The sequence below is a fragment of the Zalophus californianus genome, chromosome 5, assembly GCF_009762305.2.
Source record: "Zalophus californianus isolate mZalCal1 chromosome 5, mZalCal1.pri.v2, whole genome shotgun sequence".
NCBI classification, from domain to species: Eukaryota; Metazoa; Chordata; class Mammalia; order Carnivora; family Otariidae; genus Zalophus; species Zalophus californianus.
In genome coordinates, this window is record NC_045599.1 from 59,199,204 (window position 1) to 59,219,591 (window position 20,388).

Sequence of the window (20,388 nt, forward strand, 5' to 3'; positions counted from 1 at the left end):
AGGGACTTTGTGAGACATTCTGTAGTGACCATTCTCAGTCACAACACAAAGCTAACCCAGGTTCTCTCTAATCTTTTAAGAAAGAAGAAATGTAATTTTTATTTGAAATTTTTACCTATGAAATTCTAAGGAGCAAGTACAGGGTTAACCAACTATCTGGAAAACTATATAGAACAGTGATAGTAAAAAAAAGAGAAGTCTTAACTGTGACATAATACACATCTGTCCCATAAAAGAACAGCGATTGTCTGAGCTCAGACGGACTCACACTCAACTGTAAACTCGCTAGCAGCGGGGGGAAGTGTGTTCCCTGTCGCTTGGCCTCTCTCTCCATCCCTATCCCACGTCTACGCTCAGTGCCCAGGCCCCAGGCGTCTACACATTCTGTGTTGTTGGCCGACTTCGCAAGTCATTTCTCATGCCTGTTTTCTTTCTAGTCTTCATATCTTCACAAGAACTTTTTGGAAAGGTCTATGGCAAAAATGCTAGATTCCAAGTAAAGATGACATGGAGCTAAAGCTATAAACACCTTCCCCCAATTTTATACATTCACAACTATTACTTTAAAGCTAGAGGTTTATACAGATGATTAGAACCGTTTAATGGTCAGAATAACTTAAAATAACGGTGGCAATCACTGATGCTGACTGAGCCCTACAACGTGCCAGGCACAGGTGAAGCACTTTAAACTTAGTTCGTTCAGTCCTTTTCACAGTCTTAGGAGGTTGGTACTGTTCCCACCCGAGAGATGAGGGAACTGCAGCCTGCAGGGATTCAGTAGGGCCCTGGCTAACGAGTGGTGGAGGCGGGCCTCGCATCCAGGCGCTGTGGCTCCATACGGCACGCCCCGCTCCCGAGCCATCGGCTCCTGCCGCCTCACTGCAAACCAGACGGGCTTCTCGCCTGGGTGGCTCAGGTGGTTAAGCGACTGCCTTTGGCTCAGGTCATGATCCTGGAGTCCCGGGATCGAGTCCCGCACCGGGCTCCCTGCTCAGCAGGGAGCCTGCTTCTCCCTCTGACCCTCCCTCCTCTCCTGTGCTCGCTCGCTCTCTCATTCTCTCTCTCAAATAAATAAACCAGACGGGCTTCTAAGCAAAACGCCTGTCCGGCCCAAGGGGGGAGAGACTGGTACGTACTCAAAGCTGGCTTATTCCTCCAAGAGGTTAGAGAGCAGATGATGAGGAACAGCTACCAAGTGAGAGAACCACAGGAGTGCTGGAGGGAGAGGGCGGGAGGGAAAGGCCGCACCAAAACAAAGGGTCACCTATTCTTCATGCCGGCTGGTTTGCTAACGCCACAGCAAGACAACAACAAATAAAGGAGTTCCATCCACACCTTCTCCTTCATTACAGCCTGTCACCAGCCTCCTCACCGCAATATAGATGCCACTGTGGAATGGCTGCCTCTGGCTAAAGAAGCTTCTAGAAAGAAAACCTAGTGAGCAGGTCGGAACAATTTCAGGTTTGCTATGATGTCCTCTCCCGCAGGATGTGGAACACCCGTGTGAGCAGAAAACTGCAAGCAAACCTAAAACCTATTGGCCTAGAGGTAAGAAATGTAAGCCATATAATCCACCTACATTTTTGTCTTTGCTCTGAGATTCTGTATGATTGGGAATTGTCTAAAATTGCACATCCACCTAAAACAATAATGCCGTCCACAAGCAAACATATCCCGTGTTCTTCCCAGGGCAGCTGATGAGACAAACACAGCACCAAGGGCATTCCCAGACAGCCCCCAAATTACACCCTCCTCCAGCGGGTCAGGCCACTGTGCAACTGTCTCTTCAAGTGGCTTTCCGTAATTCACAGAACACAGCTGATGATCTTTGTCTCTCCGGCCCTCCTCCTCCTGCATCCTCGCGCCATTACCTACATACCATAGCTGTCAGTCCACCACGTGTCTGCAGGAGATCTGCTTGTCTCACTCTCTGCCAGCCGGGGATATCACCCTCAGTCCGCGGCATCTCGCTGGCATGACGTCTTGCTTAGGACAACTGCAGACACCAAGATGGTGGCTCTCAGGGCCCTTCCCTCCGCCCAAGGAGAGTCCTGGGCTCACGCCTCCCAAGTTGCAAAGCCATCTAGCGATGGTATTCTGGCCTGCTTGACTTCTCAGATGCCAGGCAGGCCACTATCCTCAGTACCAAAATGTCAAGTTCGCCATTCAGAGTCAGGGGTATTTGAATAGTATTTATAAATAGAAGTAATAAAACAAAGTATTAGTTATAACATGAATCAAGGATTTCTGCCCAAGAACTGCCACCTTTGGTTAATCTGGACCTTTAACATCACTTTGCCCATTAAGGTTTTTCAATTTTTCAATGAAAATTTATTTAAAAGCCAAAACAGAATTTCGTTTTAGTGCTTGCCAGTTCTGAAGCGATTCTTATTAGTTCTTTGGGTAATGGCTCCATTAATCTATTTATGCCCTGTCTGGGAGGGCAGAGGTCATGTCAGGATTGAGGCTTAGCAGCACTGGTGAACACTTTACTTTTTTCCAGATACCTAGAAATTTATAGCTCTGCTAGGACAGATCATAACACGGATCATGTTTTTATCAATGAATATACATTTACTGAGGACTTATGTATGTAGCAGGGCCCATTCTGAACAGTAGAGATAGAAATGTGAAAAAGACACAATCTGCACCCTTGCTTACATTCTAGAACAGTGGTTCCCACACTTCTGGACTTCACACACTAGTACAATAGCCAGAAAAATTATTGGAAGGCCAATATTTTTATTTTGCTGATATAAGGACACTGAAAACCATCATCTCCTTTCCTCCTCATTTCATAAGAGGATATTTTAACACAAAAACTGTGAAGGATGTAATCTGAGAATTAAAGACAGTTCTTTAAATGGAATACATTCAGCTCTATGAAATCTTAGTACATTGTCCCTGTCTTTCTTTTTGCTGTGGACTGCTGGAGACCTTAGCAGGGTGGACCAGGATTCATTCAAAGGCAGTAACTGCTGGGCAAGAGGCCCCTCTGAGGAGAGGGCAGAGGTTGCCTGTGTCAGGCTGGGGACACCTCTCTAAGCAAGTAATAGGCTGAAGACTAAGAAGGCTCTTTGTGAATTCTCTGTCTTTGGAATCCAGAATCTGAACTTGCATTCGCTGCACCTCATTGTAAAATTTCAAGAGTTTATGAAAAGCCACAGTGGGCCCAACTTTGACATTTAATAACTCTGCTTTGATAGGCAGATCAGGAACTGGAGGTCAAAGGGTTCACTGGTAATCAAAAGGGTTTTCAGCTGCTACCACAGTGTCTTTGTTAAGCAGATTATATCTACATGTCATCTTCATACATGATTAATAACATTAGAGGTTTTTTTTTTAATTTTTTTTAAAGATTTTATTTATTCATTTCAGACACAGAGATACAGAGAGAGAGACAGCATGAGCAGGGGGAGAGGCAGAGGGAGAGGGAGAAGTGGGCTGAGCCAGGAGCCTGATGTGGGGCTCGATCCCAGGACCCTGGGATCATGATCTGAGCCGAAGGCAGACGCTTAACCATCTGAGCCACCCAGGCGCCTAACAGTAGAGGTTTTTAACCAACAAGATGTTCTGAAGGGAAGGAGAAAAAAAGTGAAGGATCAGGTGTCAGTTTTTTTTTAAAAAAAGTTTGTATTAATGCTCATACCATCTCCCCGGAAGAATCTAGTATGGTACTGGTTTCCTACTAAGAACACTCCCAGGGAATTATAATAAAAAGAAAAATACTTTTGCAGGGTCGGGGTGGACAGTGGATGATAGAGCAACATAAAGAGAATTCTTTGGAAGACAATCAGAGCATAGTTGTCATAAAAAGACTTTACAACCAAGGCCCCCAGAGGAAGTTTCTGTTAGAATTACTCAGAATTAATGACCATCAATTAAGAATTGTCTGATGCCCTTAAAATATACAGAGAAACAATCTGTAAGAAAGATGCAGTTTCTCCCTTGTTGAAGCCTCCTGAAGTCTTTCTCAGCAATGATTCATGTTTATATGCAAATTACTTCACTGTCAGTTTCTAAAGCCTTAACTCTTAACAGTTTAAATGCATTAAACTAATTTAGCCAGATTAGTGCTTCCTATGAATTAGTGGTATCATTTTCTTCTCATTCCAAGTGAGAGGCTTTTTTTTTTTTTTTGAGAAGCTGTTTTTTAAACTACATGCAACTGGGAAAAATTTATAAAATATTTTCTTGATAAATCATTCATCCAACATGCAAGATTAAGAAAGAGCTTCTGTTTGACTATAACCAAATTACACTGATCATTCAAAGTAAACTTCCAAAATAAATAAAATGCAGCATACAGCAGAGTAAAAGACATGTGAAAAAATTCAATTTTTGAGCTATAAAATTTTTAGAACAGTAAGTAAATTTCTTGCCTGCTAAAGTCTTAGGGTCCAGATAATGTTAAATAACTCCTCTACTGAAGCAGGTGTCTTTTCAACACAGGGCCCTGAGTTTGGCCTCAAAACTCCAAACACATAGCACCTGTGCATTTTGGTTTGAAACTTTTAATATTGGCTTTGCATTCTCAATGTTTATTTTAGATTTCATTGGTACTAGGGGCTATCTTTTAAAAAAGAGGGTGATTCTTGGGGGCGCCTGGTGGCTCAGTCGGTTAAGTGTCCAAATCTTGATTATTAGCTCACGTGGTGACCCCAGGGTCCTGGGATGGAGCCCCACCTTGGGCTCCCTGCTCAGCAGGGAGTCTGCTTTGCCCTCTCCTTCTTCCGCTCCCCTTGCTTGTGTGGGCACGCACACTCTCCCTCTCAAATAATAAAATCTTTTTTGAAAAATAAAAGATAAAAAAGAGAGTGAGTCCTGGACATTTAACAAAGCTACTGGAGAGCCCGTACACAGGAACTGAACTCCTAACTGGCTGGCTTTGCTGGAGCACAGTTCTTCATAGGATGCAGATGACTCTTCAAGTGGTGTCACAGCTTAGAATACTCCCAATGCAGCAACCTCTGAAAACGAAGCGTCTGAGCTGCTCATGTAAATGTTCAGAGCCATACTTAAGTGATTATTTGTTCATGAAATTTGAACATACATCATCCATGGCTCCATGATAATCTACGTCTATAATTAAGTGGTTCCCATGGCAAACTGCTTTCCACATTTTATTTGCATATCAAGGAAAATTTGCAATTTTCTTCTAGACCTTCCAACTGGTTCTTTAAGAACAGATCCCACTCCCTGGATTTACTCAAATTAATGCCTGCTTGGTCCACTTGCTTTTAGGGCGTAGTTTTTTATCTAATGATATGGTTGAGTAGTTCTCTGTTCCCTTTATATATAATGATTTATATATATATTTTTTGCCTCTCTAGGGTACAGTTTATGAAACAATGACTCTCTAATATGGCTGGGGAACAGAAACTGAAGAAACTGGAGACCTGAGTCTACACGTCTTTGTACTTAGTAGGCATCCCATGAAAGCTCCTTGAACTGAAATTTAATTCTGGCCTGCTGTACATTTCTGCATTCTTCAGTTTTTACCAGGGGATTACTAGAGGTCGATGAATTAGTAGATGTGTCATAATCAGTGGTATTCTTAAATCAATCCAGACACAGAACTGTTAGGCCTGACTTCTGGGGGGAAGCATTCTCTGTCTGGAGAACCAGAAATGAAGAGCTTCCCTTTGACAGCCAGAAGCTTCCAGAGCTTTGTTCTAAGAAGGAAAAGCACCAGATGCTTCCTCTATTTTCCTCATGCTTTTTCTCTGAGGGGATTTTGAAGTTGGGCAGTCAAAGTCACGCTACCTTCTTGGAGAAAGCCAGTAAGTTTTCCAGGTGTAAAATTATGGGACAAGGTGTCTGTGAGAGTTAGGAATCTCTTCGTCTCTCCCTATGCTTTCCAAGCCCCTGTTCTTATTTTTCTCCTGTCCAGTGGCTGATTTTCCTGGCCCAGAAGTAAATGGGTAGAGCAAGGGACAAGTCAAAATATATGCTGAGACCAGGTTGAGTCGTGGTTATCTTCTTGATGCTAAGGTTATTGTTCAGCCTGTGAAAAACAGCAGTGGCAATACCCAGTCCTAGATGGTGATCACGGTATATTTCATATGCCTACCCATACTCCCATATACCTTCTGGTTTACAACAAAGCAATTCTACAAGCAGCAAAGGCAAAACCCTCCACTTGTCTCCTCTCTCAGATTCTTCTTTTATTCCTTTCCCTTTTTTGCATATTGTCCTCCTCTTTCCTCAGTCATTGCTCACTTCCCAGAAAGCTGAGCCTGCGCACAGCAGGAGCTGAGCTATGACAACAGAGAGCGAGTCCCAGGAGCACGCCCTCTGTCCCAGACCGGGGAAGGCAGAGTTCAGCCCACAGCCATCTATCTGGTCAGACTGGTGGAGCAGCTGGCCGAGGCGATCCTGTTGGATTGAAACGGATAGAGAGAGACAGAGGGCTATGGGGAACAGAGAGCGTGAGAGCCAACCAGACCCAAAGAAGCCAATGAGCATATGAGGGAAGACTGAAAAGATAGCAGGCAGCCAGGCCCAGCAACTCATGTGCTAGTCCAGCCCTCATGGCAACCCCAGTGGAATAGTCCAGGCCAAAACTAGTGAGCCAAATCCTGAGCTCATTTTAATGGCTTCTGTCCCAAACCTGAGTCACTGGGGATTCCATGGACTTCTAAGAGAGCCCTACATGCGTTTCTAAAAACAAACTGCTTGATGCTGTCATGGAAAACCTGGATCTTTGCGTTCTGTGGTTTCATTATGGATTACATCCAGGTCACAACCTAAGGAAGACAGCTGGGGGCGACGACCCTGCTGGCCGATTACCCAGCTTTTGTAATGAATCCCAGAGGGCTCCAGATGATGTGTGTTTCTGGCTCTGCCAAGCTCTGGACAAGTCCTCACCTCGTGAAGACCAATCAGCCTGTGATTTAGTTTGTGTGGGGAGCCTGAAAAGCCACCTGCAGTCAAGGCTCAACTGCGAGAAGCTGCCTCCAGCAAGGAGAGGAATTAGAGACTGTGTGTCAGACGGAAGAGCAGTGAGAGCAGGAAGTTCTTGGTTTTCCTGTCAACTCAACTGCTATCTTCTGCTTTTTAAAAAAATGCCCCAAGGACACCCACAGTCACCCCAAAGCCACAGGAATACTCTACACTCTTTAGCCCCAACACAGGCAGGTTATGAAGGGGCCAAGAATGGCCCAAACAACACAGTGATGTTTGATTTTTCAATAGAACAAGGTCACTTCTAAAGACTGGAAGAGAAACCACTATTCCTTAAAATGCAGCAACTCTAGGAAATATTAAAAAAAACCAACTAAATCCTGCCAAGAAAGCAGAAAAACTTCAATAACCACATAGCTACCACTTATTGTTTACTATGTGCCGAGTACTCGGCTTAAGCCTTTCTTCTCATATATGATCTAATGTAACCCACAAAACAACCCTGAGGTATGTATTATACCTCATTATACCCATTTCACAAGTGAGAAAGGAGGTTCAGAGAAGTGAGGTCAATTACTGGCCATTTCATGGCCACTGTAAGGTGAGGTCAGGACTGATCTGGAGGCAGGTGAGGCTAGACCTCTAATTGCTGCCGAGAGAGAGAAGTACTGAACTCCAAAGGCGTCTGTGCTGAGTACTTAGGAAACGTCAGATGGGTGCCCAGCAGTAGGCTAGACCTTGAAGGCAAATCCTATATCTGGGTTGATGTGATAGTCAATAGTTGTATCTTCTTCTTATTTTTAAGTAACATAGATTCTGAGAGCTCCACTGAGGTAGCAAATTTTTTCACATCCACTTCTAAAATCAAAATACCCAGATTTTGATAATTTATGTTACACTTTCTATAGACAATGAGGCTACACAAATCTAAGGCCTATTTATTCTTTAAAATTAGTCATAGTAAGGAATATGCTTACAGTATCTTGTAATTTTTCTTCCAGTTATATTAAAAAAATGTTATTTTTGCCAAAATGAAAGTTTTAAGAACAAACACAGTCTGAGTGTATTTCCAGAGAATGCTCTTGTTGCGCTGGCAACAGCTCCTTTCTCACCATTTGTTCCCATGTCACATAGATGCGGGGCTGAGAACCGTGGGGGGGTGTGTGTGGGGGGCGGGGGGGGGGGGAGGGAGACTGACGTTAGCAGCTGCACCGAGTCCTTGGCTGAGGCTGGTGCTGCCCAGATGCTATTACATATTGGCCGACAGGAGAGAAAGCAAGTCAGCTGTTTCAGACACTGGTGGGGCAACTTTCTCAGCCATAGATTCAAGGACCATGGCTGCCATTTTGTTGGCTTGAACTACCCAGTATAGACCTCCATTAGGAGAGAAAGAGCCCACCAAGCATCCCTTACAAGATGTGCCCCCTCCCCGAACCATGAGGGAGTCACCTGCCCAGTGCGTAGTCCATCTCGCCCAAGATTTCTGTTCAACAGGGATGCTGCTAGGCTAGGCAGAGAAACTACTCCTTCCTGTACTTCAGTCCTTAGCCTTAGATCAGTGGGCTCTAGAGAGATGGTCTGGTTTATAGGAATCTCTGCCTCTTGCCAATTCAAAATTTTAAATAATTTCAGACTTTCTGAGATGCTGTGTTTACTCAGAGGGAACCTAAGTGAGAAGGGTGGGGAGAAAGTTCTCTTAGAAAATCTAGACTTTTGGGACGGACAGGTGACCAACAGACTAGCACCTCAGGTATGCTACTATTTCCTTCCTTTCAACCCTTCTTCCCAGAGCCCTGATACAGAGAGGGAGGGAGAGAGGGAGGGAGAAGCCAGGAATAATTCACTGGAGTGTATGAATAATTCCTACGACATATACTGATCTTTGTGCCAAAATGAACACTCTTGTCATTTATGTGAAATAGCAAACAAGAGCACCAAAAGATTTGTTGGACTAATCCTCATTCTTAGAGACTGAGTTCACTGGACTAACACCTTATTAAAAACTGCATGGAGGCGCCTGGGTGGCTGAGTTGGTTAAGCATCTGACTCTTGATTTCAGCTCTGGTCATGATCTCAGGGTCGTGGGATCGAGCCCCACATCGGGATACATGCTGGGCATGGAGCCTACTTGGGAGTCTCTCTCTCCCTCTCCCTTTGTACTGCCCCCCCCCTTCAAAACCTGCATGTAAATAGTCTGTAAGACTGAAAGGGTAACCATAAGTTGCTTGTGAATGACTGTAAAACACAGCTTAAGGTGTTATGGCCCAAGATGCCCCATTCGTACTATGGACGGCCAGGAGTGCTAGAAGGAACTAAATTTCTCAGGATGAAAAACATTCTTAGGGATGACAAACCAGGAGTTTTGCCTGCATACCAGCACTTTGATAAAATTCATCGTAAAGGCATGAATCACCAAGGATGTGGAAATATACTAGTAAGGAAAAATTACACAGAAATCCACTTCTCTGGTCAACCCGGGCTCTTCGACAGGATTAATAAATTGTGTATGCTGCCTTCTCTTCGTCCACCTGTTTATTCTGGCTTTTCAAAAGCCTTTGGTAATACTTCTCAGCAGAAGTTTTAAGATACACACAGCATATATGCACATACCTCTGAGGCACTGTGTGTCTCAGGGCAATAAAGTAGGGGTATTTCTCTGACAAGAAAAAGATGAATCTTATTTAATGTAGCTGGGAGGTAAAATGCCAAGCTGAAGGGGATAAACTTCAGATTTCAGAAGTGAATAAAAGGGATAATGAACTTCAGAGAATTAAAAATTTAAGGTAAAAAAAATCTAAGGTAAGGTTATATTTTCCAATGTCCCTATTTTTCAGATGAGGAATGCCAAGCATTTATCTCAAGCAAAACTGAAAATGAGAACCCTGGCCTCCCCAGTGCTGTGAATGCCTAGGAGCGCTCGAGTCATTCATCAACCCGCTAGTCCTCTCGGAGAGATGGGGGCCCCAGGAGTATACCCCCCATGCAAAGAGATCAGCACCGTGCAGCAGGCCCTCTCTCATTTCTCTAGGCCCCTTAATCCACCAACCACCACACACACATATATATGGGGGCTCCCCTAAGACTGGGTGAACAGAAAACATTATCTTATCAGCTGCCTGGAAAATAACTGTTGGTTTGATCTGCTGATTTGGAAGCCAGCCCTGCTGAGCTCAAGAGTTTGCTATTAGACTAGAGTTAATTCACTTGGGGCCTGTTTCCTCACAGCCCTGCACACCAGGCTCAGTGCTTTACCTTCACTGTTGAAGAGTCCCACGCACAAAGCTTTAGGATTTGCTGAGGGATGAGTCACCCGTGCCCTTCAGTTAGGGTTTGTGGGTGGATTACCGCTCTCCTGTTGGAGTTCAGATTAACAAATGCCTTGGTTCTGTTTAAAAAGTGATCTTTTTCCCCCCTGAAAAATCAAAGCGAGAGTCTAGTCCTTTAGTTCCTTGATGGTATCTTCAAACTGCAGCGTGTCTACGTGTTTACTCCTGCCATCCAGAACAAATCCCTTGAGCCTAGACAGACTGAGCGATACCTGCTTGGCTCAGGATCCACCTTTCAAACCCATAGGGGAAAGGCTATGGAAGTGCTGGTGTGCGTGGAAGTTTTCTCACAGCTCCCGGCCTCCCTTCTGGGATCACCGTAAAGGGCGCACACTCTTCTTTCCACCAATTTCTAACAGGCTCATTAGTGAGGGATTGCCTGAGAGTGGAACAGTTAGTTTGTATTTTCAGATCTAAATGCACAGAACCTTCTGTCAGACTCCGGGAGACAGACAATTTAAACCTGAATGTGATTAAACACAGAGCTGCCCATACTCCCTCCCCCAGCCTGCTGCTTCCCCTCCCCAAGCTGAAATCATCCTGCGGTTGGGCATGGGGCTGAGCGCGCGTGGCGGGACCACTGCCCTGGCCTGGAGGCCACACAGGCACATGCCCTCCTTCCTAGCACACGCGGCCTGCTGCAGGGGGGCCTCTCTCACCGAATTTCCTCAGTGGGATGCACGGACGTGGAAAGCATGCTTTTTAATGTAATGGGAAAAGCAAAACAGTAGGAGTAGTCACTCTAAAAAAACCCAAGGAGGGCGCCTGGGTGGCTCAGATGGTTAAGCGTCTGCCTTCGGCTCAGGTCATCATCCCAGGGTCCTGGGATCGAGTCCCGCGTCGGGCTCCCTGCTCCTTGGGAGCCTGCTTCTCCCTCTGCCTCTCTCTCTCTGTCTCTCTGTCTGTCTCTCATGAATAAATAAATAAAATCTTTAAAAAAAAAAAAAAACCCAAGGAAATCAGCGAAGAGGAACATGAGAGAGAAAGAGCAGGCGTAACAGGGGAAGGGGAGCCGTGAGGGCAGCACACTCCTGTTGCCTGGAACAGTCTTTGCCAAGCCAGTGTGCGCGGACAGGAGACGGACGGCCTTCCAAACCAGCAGGGATGGACCAGAGCAGCAGGTGCGCAGCACGCACAGCGCAAGGGCCCCGCCGTCTCCCCGCACGCTTACCTGCAATCCCTTGCAACAGCCCGCAGACGTTGAAAAGACTCTTCTTCATGATGCTCTGCACACACATGGTGAAGACGGACACCAAGGCCACGATGCAGAGGATGAAGATGCCCACGGCGAGGAAGATAGCGGTGGCCTGCCAGAAGCCGCTGGCAATCTCGCCGAAGTTCTCGGCATAGGGCCCGCACAGCGTCTCCCGCGGCACGTGCTGCACGCCGGGGTTGCGGATGCAGCGGGCGTAGATGCCCAAGGTCGGGTGGTAGGGCTCCGACGAGCCTCCGCTCCGGTCCTCGGGCTCGGCGCCGCTGCGACCCTTGGATGTGCCGATGAGCCAGTCGGCGCTCATGAAGGCAATGAGCTCTGCAAAAGCCACCACAATACTCAGGAGGGTCCAGAGCATCGAGCGACAGGTGACAATAACATGACACATATTGATGTTCCAGGCGGAGAAGTCAGGAGTCCACGGGGTGAAGAAGAACAGCCAGCGGGTGGGGAGGGAGGCTCAGGCGGCCTCAGGAAGCAGTCGCTGCTCCGGGCGCTCACTCCCACAGCCTGGGGCTCCCTCTGGCCGGCGTCTGGCAGCGCGGCGCCGGGCCGTCATGCTGCCATGTCCGAGCTCGGAGCGCGGCCTCACCTACGGGAGGGAAGGCAGGAGGGCGGTGAGCGGCGGCCAGGCTCCGCCCCGCGGCGCCGCCGCCAGCGAGCGCGCGGCCCCCAAAGCCAAGCGTGCGGGCGCCGCGGGGCTGCTCCCCGCGCTCCCCAGCCCTCCCCAGCCCGGGCCGCCGCGTGCCGCTCGGCGCCCCCCCGCCGGAGCAGATCCCGGTCCCCGGCCGGCGCGCCGCGGTCACCGGTTTTCTTTGTTCCCATTCTCCGTTCGCGAGCTCTCGCGCCCTGCGTGCGGTGGTTCCCTTTTCTCCGGGCCGGCGGGGGGCCGACGCTTCGGCACCGGAGCTCCCGCCAGAGCCGCGGCACTCTCGGGATGGGGCTCCTCCTCCATCATCTCTTACCAGACAAGGTCAACGGCACGGAGAGCCAGATAGATCTCGATAGGACCTGCAGGCAACGAACGCTGCCGACAGCCTGGCCGTGTTTTTATAAAGCTCACAGGGACTCTCTGCCTGTCTTGGTACGAGATGAGGTGAGTTTTGAAAAACTCGCACCAAAAGCTTTTGCTTAGAGACAGCGCAGCAACACCCACTTTTATTGCCTGGGAATCAAATTAGTGGCAGAGACCTAAGAGGGAGGGTTTGCTTCATAGGTAAGTGAGAATTTATAAAAGGAAACACTATGAAAAATAACAACACACTGCTCCCCAAACTTATTTTTATTCATTTCTCACAGGGTGATTTCTGGACAAAAAGCTACACCAATTAAAACTCAAAAGAAGAAAAAATAAGAAAGCCTTGAAGAGTTCATGACTTACTCACTCGGGGAAATCCTTCAAAACGGGCATTAATGACCACTGACTAAGTATCATTACCACTGAGGAGACTTGTTGCCAGAAACTTGCCGAGGAAGAATGCATTCCTTGAACTGTCCCAATTCAGCCCATGTGCCTCTGCCTGAGCTTCCATTCACCCCATGTCTGCAACTCAACATGCCCATTGTTTCTGATTGCACAAGGGCTCATTCTCTTCCCAGGGACAAATGGCTTCATTACCAGAGGGCTGTGCTCTAAGGTTCAAACCTCCTTGAGAGGGGCCTGAACCCTTAAACAGGGGTACAGTGCTCCTCAGCCGCCCCATTTGCTGCCCCTTCTCCAAGGTCAGGAAGAATCACACAGTTCACATCTGACATCTGGGCACGAGGCTGTGTTGTGAATGATTAGACATGATTAAACTGAGGTCATGTCAACCTCACGGGAACCAGAAAGAGCCCCAGTGGGGTGGGGCAGGGAGTTAGTGACGAGGAAGGGCAGTGGGGAAATAAGGAAGCCCAGAGTCAAAGCGTCCACACCACACTAGTGGACATGCTAGTGAGAGATTACTATTTATCTCCTAGAACATGGCACATTTACAAATCCTCATATCATTCTAGTTACACAAGATGCTCTTTTGGGAAATTACCTAACACAGTAGTAAGGACATAGGCCCTTCATCGTCAGTGTGCGTGTGTCTGCTGAGTGCGGCTCTGCTGAGCACATGAAGGGAGAAGCGGGTTCCACTCTAGGAGTTTTGGAGTCTGTCAGGTCTGGGTTCCAAACCCAGCTCCACCACCCACTGGCCATGTGGACGCCTCAGCTTCCTCACCTACTCCATGGCAACAGTAAGGTATCCCGCTTCACAGTGTTGCTTCAGGAAACTACCAAGAACCTGTTAGAGCCCCTCAGGGCCTGGCAGTAAGTAAGCACTCAGTAACTATCACCTCGCTTCCCTCAGAAGCCTTTCCCTGAGCCTGGAAGACACTGGTCAGACAACAGTGTAACTGCTGGAAGCGCTCGGCTGGTAACAGAAACATGGTCATTACACGCAAACATTAAGCACATGCTATTTAGAGACGGATGAGGTCACTTGTGTCAGCCTCCCCGGTGGGCTTCACGGGTGGGTCCTGGTCCTACTTCCTACATCCTCACTGCCCAACCCGCTGCCAAACTCAACTGCGAAATAAATTAGCACTAGGCCAGAAGGAGAACTTACTCCCCCTCGCTCATCTCACCGCCACTCAACCCCAAATGCCACCAAATAGAAATGCCTTTTTGAGACAAGAGTTAACAATACAAAAAAGCTTGGGAGGAGATAGTTTAGTCTGAAACGATCATTCTGAATGAGAACAATTAACAAGCCAGTAATGACTCCCGGGAGGTCCCACAAGCTGCACGCACCTGCCCGCCCACCAGGCTCGCACACACCTTGCACCGACGAGTGGAAAGCCAGCCCATTAGATGAAGATGAGGCTTCTACAAAGTCTTTTCATTTGATTAGAAAGCAGTTCACTGAGATGCTAGCCGATCTTGATCCCTGCTCCTCTTCTGTTTAATGGACAATTTTCAATATGAACATAAAACTTCTGCGTGTACTCTTATAGAGCCTCGGGGCTCTGCTACAACCTCTCCAGCGACCTGGATCTTAATGACCGTATCACGTGTCCACTGTCCTGGGCAGCAAGCTCAGCTCAGAGTCAGGCCTGCAGTCAGGTCGCCACTTATGAAGAGAAAGGGTGTGAAACTTCAGGGGAACGGAAGGTGGCACATTCAGGCTTAGCAAAATGGTCCGGGCCCCATTTAGGGCAGGATTATTTAGGGAGCCAAGTGGTTAAGTTCACAGAACGCAGTTCTCTTGTCTGTCCATGCTAGAACAATCCCCCATCTACGGCACCAAATTCTCACATCCAGGCGGGCATGGCTGGAAGGAAGCTTTTATTCGCCTGTTTGGAAGAGGGAGATAACATGCTTTGCTCTCTCCAGCCCAGTCTGCTAATAACTAAGTGGGACGGCCGTACCACACAAGGCCGACTGACCGGCTTTCCTGGGGATCCAAAACAAGTCCTCAAATCGACAGGACAAGGGAAAATCTGGAAATGCATCAAGGGGCTTTACCAGGAGCCTGTGCTCTGTAGAGTGTCCCAGTTTGGCCACGTCACATGTGCGAGGAGAGACCCCTGCTGACACAACATCCATATCAAAGGGGAAACAGATCCTCATGACAGATGTTGTGAACCATGGGGATCCCAGCACGGAGCTCAACACGGCCTCCACGGATGTCCCCCGAACTCCCTGCTTCTCCACAACTCACTCAATAAGACCAGGCCCTCGCTGACCTTCCATATGGAAGTCTTCTCTCCACAGGCCACTATATACATCTCCACTCCAGCACAGCTGACTTCACTGTCTTATCCCTGATGGCTGGGCCTCATCTGGACAGTCCTCTGACTTTCAGAAAATGATGCTGTGATTCTCACAAAGGTCCGCAGAGTAAAGCCTCTTAGCGAGTAATAAGAAACTACAACAACAACAACAAAAAGAGACTCCTACAGAAACCTACAGTAATGATCTGCAGTCATACTAGAGTCAGAATGCAGAGCAAGGGGAAAGTGACAAGTGGCCGGTCTCCACAAAGCCCTCATATTTAAAACAAGGGTGAAGGTAGTAGGCTGAGCTCAACTGGGTCTGTCACTGCCACCACAGGGTCCTATCTTTGGCAGCTTCCTGCTGTCACAGTGAGCAGGGAAGAAGGTGCAGGTGGAGCACAACCACCCGGGGCCAGGTGGCCGGGAGATGACCGTAACAGAGACTGAGGAGCAGAGGAGGTGAAAGGACTTGACTCAGGTGCGTCACAGCTATTACGAGAGCAGCGAAGCCCGTGAATGAAGCCATGACAGAGTTTTGAAGAACACTAGAGCTTGCTTCTTCACTTCGGTTCTCTTTTTCTACTTTATTATGAAAACTGGCAAACATAGATAGAAGTGGAAAAGAACAGACTATGCACGTTCAGCTTCGACACTGGTATACAGCCTCACGCTAACACTCATTTTCTTCTGAACCATGTGAAAACAAGTCACAGATGTCTTGACACTTCAACCCTAAACACTGTAGCATACACCTCCTAAAAATAAAGACATTTTCCTACATAACCACAATAAAATGAACACACCCCAAAAAAACTGACAATACTTTCCTTCTATCCAAAGCCTGGTCCACACTCAAATTTCCCTATCCTGCCCCATTTTTTATAGTTGTTTTCTTATAACCATGACTCAGTCAAGGCTCATGCACTTCATTTGGTTTTGTATCTTGTTTCTTTTAGTAAAAAACGATCCTTTCACCCCTAACCCTGTTTGCATTTTTCCCTTGACACTGAGGCTTTTTTTTTTTAAGATACCAGGCCAGTTGCCTTGTAGAATACCCAACAATCTTGATTTGTCCATTTCCTCATGATGTCATTTAAAGTGTTCTCTATTCCCTGCTTTATAGAAACAAGGTGACTAACTTCCGCCTACCCCGCCCGGGCCCCCGGACCGGAAGCGCCGCGCTCGAACCCCAACCTCCTCGTCTGGCTTGAAACACCGGCGCCGCCAAGATGCCGGCTTACCACTCTTTTCTCATGGACCCTGACACCAAACTCATTGGAAACATGGCACTGTTGCCTATCAGAAGTCAGTTCAAAGGACCTGCCCCTAGAGAGACAAAAGATACAGATATTGTGGATGAAGCCATCTATTACTTTAAGGCCAATGTCTTCTTCAAAAACTATGAGATTAAGAATGAAGCTGATAGAACCTTGATATATATAACTCTGTACATTTCTGAGTGTCTAAAGAAACTCCAAAAGTGCAATTCCAAAAGCCAAGGTGAAAAAGAAATGTATACACTGGGAATCACTAATTTTCCCATTCCTGGAGAGCCTGGTTTTCCACTTAATGCAATTTATGCCAAACCTGCAAACAAACAGGAAGATGAGGTGATGAGGGCCTACTTACAGCAGCTGAGACAAGAGACTGGACTGAGACTTTGTGAGAAAGTTTTTGACCCTCAGAATGATAAACCTAGCAAGTGGTGGACTTGCTTTGTGAAGAGACAGTTCATGAACAAGAGTCTTTCAGGACCTGGACAGTGAAAGGAGCCTGAGCAGACACTTTCCACAGCCGTGGGCAGCATTTTACAGCAAGGTGTACACAGTTATTTGCCTTTATTTGATAAAGTTTTATACAGAAGAGAGGAGAGAGCATGTCTTCACTTGAAGAGCTCTTTTATCAAGAATTTGGGGCGGGGAGGGAAGAATGGGTGATTTGAAATTTTCTGCAGTATTAAGCTGGTGCTTAATAAAAATAAGTAAGAATAAAGAAATTTCTAACATTCCATGTCAAAAAAAAAAAAAAAGAAACGAGGTGAAATCTAAAGGCTAGTTCAGAATCAGCTTAAATATTTTTGGTGAGACTGCTTTGCAGGTGACACTGTTTATTCCTACTACATCACATTTGGGAGGAATAATACTGAGTACACCTCAGAATCAGAATAATTTTATACATATATAGACATACATGATTATGTATATGTGTACATGTATAAATATATATGCATATATTTATACATATATATGGGGGGGAGAGAGACAGACAAGACAGACAACATGCCCGGGGTCCTCTCTGGCCCTGAAGAATCAGAATTTTGGTGAGGGAGATGCAGAAGGCTGGCTGGGCAGGGCTCCATGTTTGGAAGAGCTCCTTGGGTAAGTGTTGACAGCACTGTTGAGAAGCCCTGCCCTAAGAGATGCCACCCTGGAAGCTTAAAAAGTCCTTTACCAAAGGGATTTTACTTCTAAGAAATGTTTGCTGTATTTCTTTGAAATGAAATCACACTTTATATATGACGTATGAAAGCAGGGAAAGCTCTGCAGGCTCGGGGAGTAAAATACAACCTTAGAGAGAGGCAGCCCTTTCCAGGAGGACTGACTTGAACCAACAGAGCCCAGTTGTAGTGATGAGGAAAGCTTTTGCGTGACGAGAAGGAGGGGCCATCTTGCCGCTAACTTCAGAGCCCCCCCCGTCTCAGAAAGGACAGCCCTGGGCTCCTGCCGCCTCCCTGTGACCTTGCCCTCGGCCCGCCAGCCTGCCCTCAGCCAGGCTGCGGGGGGCATCAGGTGCTGGCAATACCACGCTGGGCAAAGGGCACTACACTGTGTGAGCTGGGATGGCGGCATTTTAAGAGCTTTGTAAACAGACTCATGAGCAAATCTCAGCTCTGCCACTGAAGAGTTGTGTGTCCTTGGGCAAGCTATTCACGCTGCACCTTGGCCCGCCTCAGTTTCCTCCTCTGCAAAAAAAGGGTAGCAACATCTTCGTCCCGAGGCTGCCAGGAGGAATGAAGGAGACAGCACACGAGGAATGATCAGCAGAGTTTCCTGTTCACTGTGCTCAACATATCTGAGCTATTATCAATCATTATCAGAGGATTAAATAATTTATTAATGATTATCATTTTAATCATGGGATCATATGACTAAATAATAGATTTACTATAGTAACCCATGTGACCAGAAGGACCAATACACTTCCGAGCAGATTGCATTTTGCTCCCACGTCACTGATGGTTTCTTTGGCAGTATGGTCTCCATCCCAGTGTCTTCTGGAAGGATAAGAGGATTAGGTGAGTAAAATTTATGTGCTTTTTGCCTTCCAAGAGTTGGAAAGACCCTCCAGAAGGCTGCTTCTTGAAGTGTGGTCCCTGGACCACCCCCCATCTCCTAGAGGGAGATGTAGGCCATCTGTTTTAAAAAACATTTAGTTCCTGGTCCCCACACACTGCATCAAACTTTCTGGAGGTGGTGTCAGAAAGTGTTTCTAACAAGCCCCCCCCCCCCGAGATTCTCTGCACGGCGCCATCTAAGACTGGGTTGGGGGGAGGTCGCTGGCCCTGGCAGTGCCTTGGAGCTGGGGAGGGAGCCAAGAAGAGGCTTGCCCGGCTCAGGAGGACAGAGCCAGACCACCTGTCCTTGGCACAGCTCCTGACGTCACAGAAGTCACTGTGAATCTGCAGGGACGCAAGCTGCTTCCCCATACACGTGCTCTCCAGTGGTCCTTGTAGAGCATGAAAGAGCTCAAGCGTTCAGGACTCTTCAGAGCACGCCAGCAGCTCTCAGAACTGATGGACCGGGCTGGTCCAAAAAGCTCAGCACCTTGCATGACTTTCCAAAAAAAAAAAAAAATCAACTCCCAAAGGAGGTTTTGCGAACTCTCAATTGCCCTGGCCACCCCCTCAAACACGTGGACTATGGAAATGTGGTCCTCTTGACAATATTTAAGAAGGGGCCCCAATGTACTAATCCATACGCTGTCCCTGGAGTGCCAGTCTTGGCATGCTCACATCCTCCCGCTAGCGACCACGATTTCCTTCCTCGCTCCCTCCCCGTCTCTGATCTGACTCTACCTGGAAAACTCCTGCCCTGGCTCTCAACCAGGACGATTTTGCCCCCTCCCCCTTGCAGGAGACATGCGGTGATGTGTGGACATATTCGGGGCTTGTCACAACTTGGGGCGGGAGGGGAGGGTGTGCTCCTGGCATCCAGTGTGCCAAGGATGCTGCTGACCGGCCTGCAGGGCACAGGGCAGCCCCACAAAGAGGCAATGTCACCAGTGTTTACAGTGAGAACCCCTTTCTGGAGGCTTCCTGCATAGAGCAGGGTTGACATTTGCAGGTGTAACATGAAACAGATTGCTAAAGCTGTTGCTTTTTAAAAAGGTCTAATGAGTAAGCCATGTTCTATAATCTGGATGGACAGTCACAGTATTTACTACATTAAGTACATTTTTAGTCGTTTTTCTGAATTTCTGTTTAAGGTCCACGCTAGTCTGTGTGTCCCAAGATGGCAAGCTGACAGAATGTGGATCCCAACTTGCCGGAGTGAACACACTCAGGGACAGTGCCCTTGACCTTGCCTCTTCGGGGGCCCTGACAGTGTTTGGATCACACACAGAAGTCAGCTATTGTTTTTAGTCATCTCTTCTGCAAATGGCAGAATGGGGCTCCCAGCTTATTAAGAGCAGGAGGTCATTCGCTGCTGGGTCTTTACCTCCCCGAGGGTCTTGCACTACCTCAGACAACTGCAAGTTTGGTCACATGGCCTCTATTTCTCTCAAATTCCCCTCCTCCTGAGCTGGGCTGTCCACTCCATACATGCTCAGGGGGCCTTGGCCATTCCAAATGCCAGGAAACCTCGAGGAACTTCCCAAGGAGACCGAGGGAATGCGCAGGCATTCTGGTTACTACCCGACCCCGGCCTGGCTCCCTCGACCAGATGCTTTCCTCTCTGGCTGACCCTCTCAGCGGTGTCTGCGGCCTGATGGCCCCTCCAGGGCAGCAAGGGCCCACCCTCCAAAAGCAACTGAACGAGCCTTTTCTTTTCTAGGTTTGGAGCACCCGGTGAGCTCCTGCTCATTATCAAGTGTGTCCTCTAATTCCCTGCTCCTCCCAAGGCCTTCTTGGTGCCCACTCTCACTCCTCTTGTAACTAATCCATCTGCTTGCTAAGCACCCATTTCTAAAAGTGTCATT

The 20,388-nt window shown here is 47.5% G+C and overlaps 2 protein-coding genes across 18 annotated transcripts in view; one reads left to right on the top strand and one right to left on the bottom strand.

Annotated features, from left to right (window-relative positions):
• Positions 1 to 20,388, bottom strand: part of LHFPL2 (LHFPL tetraspan subfamily member 2) — a 154,445-nt gene that overhangs the window by 12,715 nt on the left and 121,342 nt on the right. For 14 of the 17 annotated variants that reach the window (XM_027605084.2, XM_027605086.2, XM_027605073.2 and 11 more), the window contains one exon: positions 11,404 to 12,037. The exons of 1 other annotated variant lie outside the window; for it this stretch is intronic. In XM_027605084.2, coding sequence (XP_027460885.1) covers positions 11,404 to 11,833 — 430 coding nt within the window. In that variant the 5' untranslated portion in view covers positions 11,834 to 12,037. Of the gene's footprint in view, positions 1 to 11,403; positions 12,038 to 12,251; positions 12,374 to 12,410; positions 12,674 to 20,388 lie in introns of those variants that run through there. 2 more of the 17 variants (XM_027605087.2, XM_027605088.2) reach the window with 2 other exon arrangements.
• Positions 16,335 to 17,188, top strand: LOC113928541 (actin-related protein 2/3 complex subunit 3-like). Its single transcript, XM_035727597.1, has one exon. The coding sequence runs from the start codon at positions 16,419 to 16,421 to the stop codon at positions 16,953 to 16,955; it is 537 nt and encodes a 178-aa protein (XP_035583490.1). The 5' UTR covers positions 16,335 to 16,418; the 3' UTR covers positions 16,956 to 17,188.

Excerpts from the sequence above, each read along its gene's own strand:
- LOC113928541 (XM_035727597.1), top strand. The coding sequence starts at position 16,419 with ATGCCGGCTTACCACTCTTTTCTCATGGACCCTGACACCAAACTCATT.